At 35.5% G+C, this 15,408-nt stretch overlaps 2 protein-coding genes across 2 annotated transcripts; one reads left to right on the top strand and one right to left on the bottom strand.

Moving 5' to 3' along the window:
• Positions 1 to 528: 528 nt before the first annotated feature.
• LOC121754830 lies at positions 529 to 3,751 on the top strand. The gene is made up of 5 exons (XM_042150126.1): positions 529 to 555; positions 1,352 to 1,375; positions 1,481 to 2,195; positions 2,276 to 2,781; positions 2,825 to 3,751. Exons 1-5 carry the CDS (start codon positions 529 to 531, stop codon positions 3,749 to 3,751), a joined length of 2,199 nt encoding a protein of 732 aa, XP_042006060.1.
• Positions 3,752 to 5,461: 1,710 nt separating this feature from the next.
• Positions 5,462 to 12,116, bottom strand: LOC121756161 (probable protein S-acyltransferase 23). Its single transcript, XM_042151633.1, has 13 exons — positions 11,838 to 12,116; positions 11,603 to 11,743; positions 10,966 to 11,078; positions 10,744 to 10,823; positions 9,439 to 9,602; positions 8,704 to 8,842; positions 8,520 to 8,619; positions 7,880 to 7,931; positions 7,694 to 7,765; positions 7,465 to 7,563; positions 7,120 to 7,198; positions 6,377 to 6,525; positions 5,462 to 5,787 (listed from the first exon to the last, which is right to left on the bottom strand). The coding sequence occupies exons 1-13, from the start codon at positions 12,084 to 12,086 to the stop codon at positions 5,599 to 5,601; spliced, it is 1,626 nt and encodes a 541-aa protein (XP_042007567.1). The 5' UTR covers positions 12,087 to 12,116; the 3' UTR covers positions 5,462 to 5,598.
• Between the last annotated feature and the right edge of the window lie 3,292 nt (positions 12,117 to 15,408).

Raw genomic sequence — 15,408 nt, forward strand, 5'->3', positions numbered from 1 at the left:
CAAAGTTTAATTCGATTCGATTTCCTTTTGTGCAACTCTAAATCATCATTTTGAGTGATGATTAGCGCTGATGGAAACAGAGTTTTGATTGTTAAATTGATGCCGGCATTGAGGCTATCAAATAATTGTTCGGTATGAATGGTGAAATTCTTACTGAAATTACAGTGTCAACATTTTTCGTGGGGCTTATCTTTAGATATGTGGTTCATTTTCCCCCTTTTTTGTGGCTAGTCGCATGCTTTAGTATGTACGTTTGAGCGAATACTCGCTCCATGTTATGTTTTCTAGAAATATAATATGCTGCATCAAGTGTTTTTTCCTCACTGTAGTGTTGTACGTGGTGATATTAGGCAAAGGTTTTTGGAAGGTAATGGATGGGAAGGACATCCAATCAGATCTCCATGCCCTTAAAAGACTCTACGGGCTTCTCAAAAAAGATGAAGGCGAAGCATCAGACCCCGGCTCTGATTCGGTATGGTTTTATGCTTATTGAGATTATCCTGCTCATGTTATCTCTAATTTCAGATTATGGCTGCTTTTTCCGAATCAAAATGTGTATACATATCATTACAATCTTTCTTTTGTGGATACTTTTTGTTCAATATCCTTTTGTTTTTTGAGTAATAATAGACCAGCTTGAAGTGAACTTGAAACTACTGGAATGCTACTCATTTACTTACAAGGCTGTTAAAAATGTAGTTTAGTTTTTTGTATTTATTTTCGTAGTGTTCTGTGTACCTGGTAAGAAAATGTAGCTGCTTGCATACAAGTAAAAAAAAACACAAGGGTCTTAGGTGGTTTTCAGAGTTTGCCTCTCCAATATGATCCATCTAATTTATCCAGGATTAAATATTTAATTTAGTTTTGTTGTCATGATATTCATGTCCTGGTTCGTATAACAAACTCCGCATGGTAAATACAATGTTAATCACTAGTCATTAAAGTGTCACTTGTGGACTGTGCCTTGGACGTAATGGGCTCATCTCTTAGTTGATGGTTGTAGATAGATTGCATGCATTTTTCTTGTTATGTCTTTCCTTGCAGTTTTATAATTTATCAGTTTTTGACTTGACACATTTATGTGCAAGCATGATTTTAGTTCATGACAAACTCTCAAGTCTTTTCAGTCACTAAATAGACATGGTGATCAACCCTATATTGGCCAAGCACTGTTAGTTTTATCACTTTATGTATATCTACTGGGTTTTGTATGTTTCGCGTGTTTTTCTCTTCATTCATTCATTCAGGATAATCTTTCCATGTGTATGGAGACTTGACTATCTTTTGTCACTTGGACAGCTAGATTCGCATTCTCGGGTTTTCTTAAGAATCTTTTGGATTTGGCGACTAGAGAGTCCTCAAGACACATTCAGAAGTATGAATGCTCACTTTTTCCTTTTTGGTTTAGGTCCAAATGCAAGGATCTGTTCAGTTTAGCCCTGTAAACATATCAAACTAGTTCTCTGATCAAGTGCTACAGGTCATTGCAGGTCAAGCCGAAACATCAGGGGCACTTTCACCTGCTCGGCTTCAGCAACTAGATGAGACGTTCTCTGAGGAACGACCTACTCCACGTTCAAGATTGTCATTAGCCGCAGAAGGTGATCAAAGTTTTAGTGGCAGAAATACTGCTGACTGGAGTCAAGCAGGTGCTACGGAACACTCAATTCGCAGAGTTCCTTCAATTGGACAGAAACGTTGCAGGGTTTGTCAAAGGAACACTGTCAAACAACTTGGATCCACAGAGGAGACTCATTTTCATGAACTGGCACAGAACTCAAACACATACGTTGATCATCAGCATCGGCAGGAAAGTGTTGAGAACCGTGAGAAAGAAGCTGGATGGTTATCAAGTCATGTGTCGGATGATTCAAAATACGAGAAGCGGAGGCAGAGGCCGTCCGATTTGAGCGTAGTTGGAGATGCAGATTCATCTAATAGAATGGAAACTGACATCTCAAAAATGAGTCATTATGATATGCAAACCATAAGTAAACCTGATGTACCTGACTGCTTATCTCAAGAAGCTTCCAATGCAATCAAGCAGATTGAATCATGTATGTCAGGATTGCATATGGGAGAAGATCACTTGGACTTGTATGAGAAGACTTCTTCTCAACCGCAGACTCGCTTTCGAGAAACAGAGTCAGCTGTGACAAAATATGATGCAGTTCCAACCATTGGAACGAGTTTAGGTGAGAATCTGATGACCAGAAATAATCTGTTGTCTGAAATTTCTTACTTGAGAATCTAACGACCGTGTCCGAAATTTCAGGCCAAAGGGATATGGACGATTTCGTTTATCCAATGCGTCAACTGCCTAGAATGTCAGCAGAAGAGGGAAACCAGCCACATTTCTCCTTGAGTCAAAGATACAAGACGGCTCAGCCTACTAAGGCTGTGTTGAAGCAATCAAAAAACAAAATCATCCAGAATGAACCAGTTCCGTACACTGAAGTCTTAGACCTATCAGAAGAGTCGACCGACAGAGTCAAGTTTCCGACAGAGAGAGTAAACAAGATTTATGTTCAGAATCTGAATGCCTTTGTGGAGACAATCGAGCCAGGGAACTGGATAGTGAGTTCCAATGGTTATGTGCCTGGTGGTGTTGCACTAATTCCAAAGCAGACATCCTATGTTACCCCTTGTTGTCCAGCCGCTTCTTCTGCTTCTAACATTGAGAGTCGTTATCAAAGCCGAACTGTCGCGGAGGACAAAGAAAACAAGCCATCGGTCAGCTTCGCGAATCCAAAAAACCATCCACCTGTCGTAAATAAGAAAGTGACTCACCTTTTAACCGAGCTCAGGCTTCCATGGAAATCAGTCGGATGCATGGGACAAGGCTGGCGTGGGAAAGAACAGGCACTACACAGCTGCAGGAAGGACTTCTTTGCAGAATAAAGAATCAGACGATACAGCCACTGACTCATACCCCAGCTCGAGCAGTCAGCAAACAAGCAGTCGTGATAGCAATAGTGAAGATTATTCTGTGACAGATGGAAGTAGAGAGCCTCAATATGTTACTTCGAGTAAAAGCAGTGAAAATTGGGATTCCCCTCTGTCACATGGAAGTGCCAGTGAGGAAGATGTTTACTCCTCATCTAGCAGAGAGGGAGCTCGTGAATCTACTGCCAGTAGCAGCAGTAAAAATGAGGAGTCCTCATCGTCTGAACAGCCAATCCGAAGCAATGCAACGGCCAAGCACTCTAAATCAAAGAAACCAGGTCCTAGCAAGGCCGGGAAGGCTGGCGCTACCCTTAAAAAGCAAACTGGGATCCTGAAGAGGCTGAAAGATAAGCTGGCGCTAGTCTTCCACCACCACCACCACCATCATCATCATCACCACCACCACCATAATCGCGGTGCTCATACTAAAGATGACACAAATATGAGCTGTAGCTCCTCCTTGGACAAGCACAAAGGGAAAGCCGCAAGCCCTAAAAGACATGATGACGCGCATGGAGGAGCAAAGGCTGTTGAAAAGATTGGAAAATCCAAGACTGGCGAGAAAAGGCAGAAGAGTAATATCGGTGGGCTGATGGGAGGTCTGGTGAGGCACGTACAACACTCAAAGAAGCCGAAACGAGAGAAAGGTACGAGTGAGTTTGGGCAGAAGAGGACAGCGAAGAAGTCTCACTGGTGGAAGGTGCTGCAACACCATCAACAATCCAAGTTGCACCACAAAGCTCATTTGAAGCTTGGACTAGGTAAGAAAAAAGCTCGCTTAAAAGCTCTCCCTACTATTGATTGATACCACACTTAGCTACTGAAACATGATTATGTGATCATAATATATATTTATGCATGATATATATGTGTGTATATATACATAGACTATGTAAATCCAGACTTTAGTACTTTTTTGCAATCTTCTGTAAGCGTGATAGTTTGTAAATCCTGACTTAGTACCTTTATCACAATCTTCTGTGAAGCATAGTTTTTTAGCTTCTTTTTCTCTTCATCAGAAAAGAAAGAATATACTCCTATAATTTTTTAGTTTCAGACATATTGCTAGTTGTTGTTGCAAGTCTTGTTTAGTTGGTATATTGAGTGTATAGCGAGCTATTACTTGTTTGTCAAACATTTTGTTAATGAATTCAACTGTTTTACAATATATATGCTTCATTTTCTTGATAAATGAATTACTATTACTAGAGATTGAAGAAATTCTGAAGCCTGTTTAAAAACAGACATGACCTAGTGGCATTCAGCAGTGTTGATCCTTTCCATTTTATTTGTCTATTCTTCCTTTCTACATTGTAGGTATGTATGATTTCAATTATGTAATGTTAAAAAGGCTGTTGGCATTAACATTCATGATACCTTAGATCAATCATGTATCATATTCCTACAAAGGAAATGGAACAATACATGGAGTAGTATTTGTTTCTAAATCATTTATGACTGTTAGGATTCTAATATTGCATTATACAATTACCAGTTACATTAGTCTGTTATGCAACAATATAATAGCAATTTCCCACGAATTTCACCCAAATTTAGTCCTAGTTGACACGTTGGAATGTCTACAATATAATACTTCATTCGTCCCACGTTACTGTTACTTGAGGCGTTTATGTTGGTCACGAGATTTAAGAAAGAAGTGTTTAGTGAGTTAAATAAAAATTAAGTAGAGGAAATGAGAGAATAAAGTAAGAGAAAGTAAAGTAAAAGAAAGAATAAAATTGGTTTTATTTTTAACTAAAAAAAGAAATGATTCAAGTAATTTGGGACAACCAAAAATTGAATATGACTTGAGTAACTTGGGATGAGTATTAATAGAAACTAAATTTTGTTAGTTATATAACTTTTAGAAAATATCTTAAAACTTTAAAATAATATAATTTAAATTATTTTTTTACAAACTAAATATCAAATTAAATATATTTTTATAAGGATTTTAACTAGATCTTAATTGCATATGTTTTGATGATAAAATTTAATAATTTTATTTGAATTTTCAATATTTTCGGCAGTTATACTCATGTCAATAACTTTACATATAATGTCAATAATATATGGATGTCCAATGTCAACAAATTTAATTAACATATTCAAGGAATTGAGTTGACATTATTATTATACCATGTCAACATCGCAACAATCACGAAAACTACCATATACAAAAAATGACGAAAATGCCCTTTCCAAATTAATCAATACTCTCTCCGTCCCGCACTACTTGCACTTATTTCCTTTCTGGGCGTCCCAAGTTATTTGCACTCTTTCCATTTTTAGTAACAATTTATACCTACAGCCGTAATTGTTGACTTTGTCTATCACTCATTCCTTAATCTCCGTGCCCAAAAGGAAAGGTGCGAGTAGTGCGGGACGGAGTGGGTATAAAATAAATTTTCACTAGATCTCTTAGACCTTATGGCTAAGAATTGGTAGTAGTTATCAATTAGTAGTGCAGATAACAATTCATCATCATAATTATTTGAAACATTCATCATCATAATTATTTGAAACATATTTTTATTCACATCAACTTTTTTTTTAATCAGTAATGTTGCATTATACTACAAGAGGATATTAACAATCAAATACATTAGTCTATTATGTGACAACATGGGGATTCTCTATCATTCGCATATGCTATCTGGCCACCTGCTGTAGGGGAGGCCAAGAAATCTCGTTGTCGTCTGTGTAGCCGTGTATTACAAAATCCGAGCAATTCTTCCAACAGCCATGATTATATGGGTTCCGGAAACGCCCATCTGGTCCCCGAAGATAACCATAGCGTATTGCATTTGACACTTCGTTTGTGGTGATATTTCGAGCAATCTACATAAGAGGAAAAAGGTTGAGAGCCACAGAGCAAATGCAACAAATGCTGACAAATGATAAATTCATGTACTTCAGCAACAAAACCTAAAGATGAATTACTTTTTTAAGGAAGAGGATTAGATTGGATGTTTTGCAGGCAAATTACAAATCTAGCTCGAACAAAATTGAACTTTTGTAGGTAATCATGCTATTAATTATACACTAAAAAGAATTCAAAGAGATATCTAATGTGGAAGAGAAATTGAAGCCTTATTTAGTTCAAGGGGGCTTCCTTCTGTTTGAGCAGATTGCTAGCAGTGTAGATGCATCAAAATTATTGAAAGACTACATTATGAATGGATAGGTTGGTAGCAGTGCAGATGCATCACAGTTATTGGAAGTCTAGATTATGAATGGATAGTATCCCCGTATCGAGAAATGAAGATTGCGATTTTTGCAATTTTTCTTTACATATGCAAGTTATTTAGTCAAGATAGAAACGTAGAACAATCAGCAATAGTAGAAAATCCCAGCAAGTCACTCCTATAAATAAAATGAATTACTACTATGATTTATGAAAATCTGAGACATTAAAAAAAACCTTCACCTGGGTAGCCTGCATTGACAATAAAGTTGCTGAAGCAATAAAGATAGCAGCATCCATAACCAGGAACGCCATGAGACCAGGATGGTTCAATAATATGAAATGGCTCCAGCTTTCACCAGTTGGCACGGGTAGTACAGATGTCCGAATTCCTATTGCAAAACATAATAGGACATTTTAATTGAAAATCGGAAATAATCACCAGCTTTAGAAAATTAATTTCCGGAAGAAGCAGGAGAAGAATTCTGCGATTAGTAATATGGTCAGGGTATCACCATGAAAATACTCATAGCTCAAGGTGTAAGCGAAAGATTGTATTTGCTAAAACAAGTTCTGAAACGAACACCAAATGGATACAAATAAGCACTTTGACCAATGCAATAAGTGTGCATGAGGATGGAGAGTGTTGGAGGTAAGCAACCACGGAACTAGGGGTTTCACAGAACTTTAGTGTTAAGTGTACTTGAGGTCCAACGCAATCATGGGCAAGTAACTCAAAGTGGCTGCTAAAACATCTGATATTCATTGAAGCTAACCTATTCAAAAAAATTCCTGGGTGATCCTATCATCCAGATCCTATCATCCAGAATTGGCATTTTTAGATTTTATAAGAAAACCAAATCAAGAAAGGCTTATTGATGCTCCAATGCTGAATTCAAATTTCAAATAACAAATTTCAGAACATTTTAATATCAACTCTAGCTCTACAATTCACAGTTAGAAGATATGCATTTAGCAGAACATACTGTGTAAAGCAACTGCCCCGCCAATCAATGCTGTTATAGTTCCGAAGCAGAGAAAAACAACAAAATCCCGCTTGTTCCTCTGCAAATCCAAACATGCAGTGCTAAGAATGAAAAAACATAGACAACAAATAATAAAGAGAAAACTAGTCAATAGAAATTCATGCATCTACAGAGGTTTGGGAATGGGGATATCTTGGTTTGAGCATATGTGTTGGCAGAAAGTCTTAATTGCTACATTGATATAATGATAACTATTTGAATCAGATCCAACATCCTGTTATATAAGTAAACTAAAACAAAACAAAGATGCCAAATAGCCCATTCAGAAATTTGAAAATCATGTACCTTTCCCACACAATTTGAGATCCAGGGACAGTGGTGGTCAAACTGCTCCACACAGCGTCCACATATGGCACAATGCTTAGAACGAACTGGTCTTATAATCTGGAAGGCACATGAATCAGACACAACCCATTTATCAGAACATTTTAGCCACTATTCATCAAGAGATCATTCCAAGGGATCGGCAATTAACAGTCCATTCAGATTTCAAAGTATGGTAATATAGAGGAACCTTGCAGGTAGGGCAGAGTTGAGACCAATTTCCATTCCAGTTGCTATTCAAATCAATGTTCAATAAAGGATCCTGAGCGACATATGTGAGTCAAATCAGCTCCAAAATAAAGTAAAAACACTATGACAAGGGCAGTTTAGCTTTAAAAATCACGCTGTAACCGACTTGTCAAAAGGAGATCAGTACCTCAGCATCAGAATGGTTAGCAGTTCCAATTTTTATATAACCTGGATCTTCACTGCAGTAAAATGTAAGACATCATCATTAACGTCCAATCAAAAGCTTTAGCAATAGGAACAAGGTTAGACTGTTTCAACAATCAACATACAAGATGAGGATAAAAAGAAAGAACTTTCCTTGTAATGTTACGCTAGAACAGGGTCCATTACTCTCATTCATAAATGTAATTTCCTTGTATTCTTATTTACACTAAAAAACGTTGGGTCCAGCATTCAGAATATGCAAGGTTTCGAAGTTATAGAAAAACTTCAAGACTCAGAGTATGTACTTTTCCAAACAATACAGTTCAGAAAATACTTTTTCCCTTTGTTAGACTTGAACTCAGCCCTTATTTCGGTTTTCATAGATAATAGATATCAATTCTGTATAACAGAAACATCCCACCTTCCACTAAAATTTTCCTAAAACCCCATTTTTTCAATCTATTCATGACACGGGCAGAAGTAACACTTCTCTTCCTTTGCAGTATAGGCTCTTCTATTCACAGCATACGAGTATAGTACATTGCCTCACCTCACTTCAAACAATAACATACATTTGGACTCCCCAAGATCAGTTATATCATACTTGAAAGTAGAAGCCTAACCTACTGCACCGGGCGAACATGATTAAAGAACCAACAGCAAAAGATACGCCCGTCCATCCCCAAAGTCCAACAATTGCAGTAACTTTTGTTAGATTAGGAGCTGCCACAATAAAGAATAATGATTAGCTACGTAACTGGCACGCTAACATGGCTCTCATAAAAATTAAAACACATGTCAGCTTACCAAAAAGGACACAGCTAATGAACAGTATCACATTAACAACCACTAATGAGAAAAGAACTGGGGCATAACCAACTGTTCCATCATGTCTAGAGCATATCCTGTGTTTCCAACCCTTGCTTCTTGCCCTCAATGCATTTGACTGCATCAGACCAAATCATTTATTGTCATCCTGATGATGATGTGAAAAAGTTCTACAAATTACGATGAAACATCACAATGTTTTACATATATAGACCAGAAAAAAAAGACATCATGACAAAAAGAGATTGTCATTTGTGAACAGTATTTGTCGCTACTGATGAGGATACAGTTTCCTCTCCAGAGATGTATACAAAGTCACCTAACGTTCAGTAGAATAGGATAGGGTAGATTTTTGAAATAAAGCAAGCCAATTCATCACATGTTACACACCCCACCTGAACTAATTTCCACAACTTTTGTCATGCCTAGTCTAAACAGAAATATCAACAGATTGATGACTTCTTGATCTTTCAAGTTTTCAACTCAATGATCAAAATGAATATGCTTGACCAAGTCAACACAGTAGCCACTACCAGAAACAGCACTCAAGCTCATTGCTCTACATAGCACAGCTCTCAGAACAGCAATGATACAGAAAGTTAAACTCATTTCCAATGCTATCTCTAAAAAATATACTATATGATAACTCATTTTTCTCCACAAGTAATGTGGTAAGAAATTACTACAACTACAAGTACCAATGGAGTTACATACAAGGAAAAGAGCGATATGCCGATGACCTTTATCAGAAGCAAGCTCCAGGGGAGTTTTCCCCGCCTTATCTTTTACCAATAATTCCTCCTTAGAACCTGCATGTGCAAGCACACTGCAGGCCTCAACATTTCCTCTCAATGCAGCCCAGTGCAAAGGCGTACAGCCTAGACAACAAAGTAATAAGCATCAACACAATGTAATCAAGCGATAAATATACTCAAATGAATAACTTCATCATGTGAGTAATAAGGAAGAAGGTAAATGGTTTCAAGAGCATGAATTTTTGGTCCCTGGAACAGTGCTTGGAATACAAATGTGCCAACATAAGCATCATGTCTTAGTATTTCAGTTGCTCAGTTGACCATTTATCGATGCTACAAAACAAGGGGATTAAAATTTAAAGGAGAGAAAAATTTAAATAGTTACTAATATATTATAGATCCCTTACAAAATCAAATAGTACAAATTTCAGACACTTTACCGCTGGTTGGCAATGATGGAAGACAGAAAAGGGAGAAACGAGAAATATATCTATCCGAAAATCATACATTTTACTTAATATTTTGAAATAAAACAAAGTAGAGTTTTATAAGACAATGTATATTATATGTACATTTTCTTTACATTTTCCTCGAAAATCAAATGGAGGAAAAACTACTTCTCTGTACGGTTTGGTCCTCTTCTCTTTTTCTTTCTCCATAGATGAAAAAACAAGCAAGCATTTGTTCCCCTAATTAAATAGCCAAAAAAATTACTAGACACCAATAGTTTAGCACTGAATACATTAAAGCAATAATGATTACACACCTAAGGTTCATGAAGGACGATTTCCAACAAAACCTCAGTATATTTTTCATAATCAAAATGTTTTCCTATGCCTCGACTCGAATCAATTAGCTTGTACTTTCCAAGAACAAGCTCTTTGGAGCAGTTATACAATAACCTCCTTGGGTTTTCCCCGCTAAAAAAAATTCCCAGCCGCATAAACAAGAAATATAAAGACAAACGCAGCCTTGTCCCAATTCCAAGTTGCATGGAGAAAATGAATTATCTACTTTAAGTGTGTTTGGAATCCTAAATTCTTTAACTACAAGGCTAAAACAAACACATGATGGTAAAAAAAGATTGAATGTGCATATCATAAAGAATAAACAACAGAATGCATAATTGACAGTAGAAATTAACAGTGAATTTTATCCAAGGATCATTCTATTTTGTCGACTGAAATTATTAGTTATCACTTTATGATAAAATCTGTTCTCGTCATATGTAGCTCAGAGAACCTTAGAATACATTACATCCTACCTTCTTTATCCTGTCTTCCTTGGGAAGCATCTCTAAACAAAAGCAATCTAATAGTATCAGCAAACCCTTTAACGGCAGCCCTGTTCAAAATCAAGAGAAGATAAGATCACTCTTTTACAAAAAGAGGAGAGCCAATAATAAGCAACAAAAGTGGTTGAAAAGAGAATTTTGGGAAACAAATAATGTTAACTATATAAGATTGACATATGATTATTTACACACCAGTGTAATGCGCTCCTTCCGTGACTGTCCGGTGCATCAAAATCAGCTTGATACTTAGCTACAATGTAATTGAGGAATGCTGTTTGGCCATACTGAGCAGCAACATGAACTGCCTGCTCTAAAAATTTTATTATTAACATAAAGCAACGAACAGGAATGAACACAATTAATAAAATGTTTCCATTTTTTAACAATACATTCTGAGAATGCAATGTAAATAGACCAAGAGAATTGCACAGAAGCAGAACTTCCAAAAAAGTCATAAACTAACATTAAAACATAACTGTCGGAGAGAAAGAGAGTCGTGCAAAGCAGGTAAACAACATGAATAACCCTTTATTTATGCTCATACCTCCAGCCATAACCACAATTCAAAACCGGTCTCATCATGCATTTAAGGAAAGTTTCTTCTTTTGTTATACTCAATTTTATCTCATTATTAACATAGCCGACCAAGAGAAAATCACTACTATTGACATGAAGTGAAATCTATCCGATATTTCCAGCATCATTCCTACACTTCCTCTTCTAACATAACAATAAGACAATACACAACTCCAAAACCATCGATTCTCGAGCATCACCAAATTAATTCCCCAATTTTTTATTTTACTTTAAAACAAAATTCCTGCATTACCCGATAACCGTTCAAATCATCAGCCTCGACACGAGCCCCATTCTGCAGCAGGACATCTGCAGCTGCTATCGATCCACGAACTGCAGCCCAATGCAACGCCGTCTGTCCCGCATTATCCTTCGCATTCACATCTCCACCTCTCTGGCAAACCGAAAATATCGCGTAAAATTCCCAATTCAGCTCCAAAACGGAATAAATTTGAACCGGAAACTGCTCAATTAGTTAAGAAAAATACTTCAATAATGTATTGGCAAATGTCGGCGAAGTTGTTGAGAGCGGCCCACTGGAGGGGGTAGTATCCGTTGCCGTCGGGATGGGAGACAGAAACGCCTTCATTTTCGACGAAGTTCCGCAGCTTCTCGAAGTCTCCATAGGCTGCGGCCGAGTAAACGTCGACGATATGGACTTCGTTAGGGTTCCCATTGGCAGGCTTCTGTTGGCTGGAATCCGAAACAATTTCGATTTCAATTTCAGACGACGCCATTGGAGAATCAACGAATTTTACTTCAATTCCTATGTTCTCTTCACATCAAAATGAATGTAAATTGTGATCAAATTTTTTTTATGGAGGTTTAGGGTTTGAGGTTTGAGAGTTTAACTGCATCTGATTTTACTGTAGTTGACGAGCATCAGCTACAAAAAATTTTTTTATCTTATTTTGACTTTTAGTAGTGCTAAAATATCTAAAGATTATTATTATTATTATTATTATTATTATTATTATTATTATTATTTGAACACAACTTTAAACCTTTATAATTAATTTCAATGAGACCTTTTTAAAATCGATCTAATGCTATTTTTAATTCGAATACTGATATTAATAATTTAACTAAATCCACCATATTCTAGTTGTGAATTTTATGTGACAAAAATAAGCAAATTGAACACCAAACTTTGATGTGAGATTAATTTCATACATAGACCTCAACGCTCAACAAACTATTATCCCACATATAAATATAAGTTTTTGGAACTCATTTAAATGCTCCCTAAAAAATTACTTGGGCTCACAAATTAATCTCAAAATCTCCTCATGCTATACATGCTTAACCTTGTAGACAGTGACGGATCCACTAAGAAACAAGGGGTACAGCTGTACCCAAAATGAAATAATAATACCATGCATTCGCCATAAAAATGTAACTCTTACCCTAGCCTAGTGGTAAGTTCTTCCCCCTCCTAGTTAGCAATCCGAGTTCGACTCCTCAAGAATTCAATAAATTATTTATTCTTTTTTCTGTTTTAGTATTTCAAGGAGACATGTTTTCGTTTATAGTGTTTTAGAGTCTTCCAGTTTGTCTATTTGGATTTATTTTATGGAGTAACTCTTTTTATGTACCATTTTGTACATTTATATTAAAAATAATATATCCTCTTAGTATTTTAATTCTTTTTTAAATGTATTTTTATTTTCTTCGCTTGCATTGAGTTTTACTGTGTGCTTCTATTTTATATTCTTCTTATAGATTTTATGCATTTTATTTCTAGAACAATTGCTTCTCTTATAATTTAATTCTTTTCTAATGCATTTTATTTTTATATTTTCTATTTTAAAAAATTATAATTTTCTCAAATAAACTAAAAAATGATTTATTAATAAAGATAATACACTTTATAAATGCTTAAATTATACAGCTATAATATAAATCCAAAAACCATTATTTTAAATAATGAAAGTTATTAAATAGTAACAATAAAATAAAACTAATCCAACGAATAATCTTAATTAAAAAAAGTAAGGATAAAAACTTTTATTGCAAGAACAAATTAAAAAAAAATAGGTCAGATTTTGAAAAACATCAAATCACACTAATTCTTTCTCGTACCCCCAAACCGAAAATCCTGGATTCGCCACTGCTTGTAGAAGATCTTATGAGATCGATGCTGGAAAATTAGATGCACGTAATTAGGTGGTATTGTAGCACCTATAAATATGTTAATCCCTCCTCGAATACGTATTTGCGTATTTTCGGAATTCCCCTTTTTCAAACGGGTTTCGGTTCATTCATATATATCCTCCCCGCTTCCAAAGTAGGAGTTGATCCTTGTCTGTGCCTCTGCACCGACGATCTACTCTTGCCCCAATGTTATAAAAAATTACCTTCGTTCATCGTTGTGATTATATAATATGTGTGGTAAAACCTTGAAAATGATACTAATATGATGATAGTGATAATTTTTAGTTCGTAAATTGTTATGATCATGTAAAAACACAGTCAAATTTTATGATTGAGAATAATTTCTAATTCTTAGTACATTACAATAATTTGTAACGCCCAAAAAACTGGAACTAGCATTACAGAAAGTTATATATGAAGATCGAGAATTATTATGATTGAATGAGTATTGAAATTAGTTGGTTGAGAAATATTTGAGAGAGTAGTTAATATTTTGTACTCTCGTTTAGAATCGTAATACTCCCTCCGTCCCATAGTAGATGTCACACTTGGAAAATGACACGAGATTTTAGGAGATGTTATTTTGTGTGTTAAGTGGTGAGAGAAAATATAATTTTATAATTGATGTGAGAAGAAACTTTTTCCAAAAGAGGAAATGTGACATCTTTTGTGAGACAAACTAAAAAGGAAAACGTGACATCTACTATAGGACGGAGGGAGTACTAATTGATAGTTTGTGCTAGCTATGTATGTGTAAAACTATTGGGCTTAAGTAAGAAAATACTTCCATTTGCAAATTTCTGATCAGGCCCAATGAGAAAAAAGCCCAACCAAACACACACATACAAAATTAAGGAATGGAGTCTTAGATGAAAAATGGATAGTGGAGATCTAAACTTTTTCGGTGTTTATTATATTACTCCCTCCGTCCCTGAAAATTTGTCCCAACTTTCCTTTTTCGTCCGTCCCCCAAAATTTGTCCCATTTCACTTTTACTATTTTTGGTAGTGGACCCCACATTCCACTAACTCATTCCTACTCACATTTTATTATAAAACTAATATATAAAAGTCAAGCCCACATTCCACTAACTTTTTCAATCCACTTTCCATTACATTCCTTAAAACCCGTGCCCGGTCAAACCGGGACGAATTTTGGGGGACGGAGGTAGTAATACACTTGAAAAGCCAATGAAGGGTACAATGGCCCGACTGACCATTGCATTAAATATACATAATACACAATTTTAAAATATAAATTCTTTTTCGGCATTAAATACGTTGTACTTATAGGGCATTATTACACATTACACCTTTACAACATAAATCACTTAACCATAACTGCTTGCAAAGTCGAAAACAAACTTAAAATATTGCTCATTTCGTCTCAACTAAGTTGGAGTCATACTCTTTGTTGAAATGCGAATCATTTCTTTTTTACAAAAAAAATAAAACATATAATCACTCTTACTTTATTTTATCACGTATTTTTCTATCTCTTTTTTCTCATACTTTATTCCCCTCGACTATTTTATTTTATTTTTATTTAATTCGTTCAAGTCAACTTTTAATCTTCGTGCCCAAATATTTTGCCCAACTTAGTTGGGTCGGAGGGAATACATTTTTTTGGCATTATACATACTAATACCACACTTGTGCTATGCACGACCCAATTGATAAATAAACATAAATATAGTACTCTAAAATATACTCATAAATGTGCATAAATATAGATAAAAATAAATTTATTATATAATAAGAGTATTGATAAATATGCATAAATATAGAACAAAATCTTTTGACTATACTAAAATTTTTCATAATAAAAATTTCTAACTAACCAAATATTTAACTATGTCATACATATAAAAACAGTACAACACATACAACATGTATCTTCAAAATT

The sequence above is a fragment of the Salvia splendens genome, chromosome 11 (assembly GCF_004379255.2).
Source record: "Salvia splendens isolate huo1 chromosome 11, SspV2, whole genome shotgun sequence".
Taxonomy (NCBI): Eukaryota; Viridiplantae; Streptophyta; class Magnoliopsida; order Lamiales; family Lamiaceae; genus Salvia; species Salvia splendens.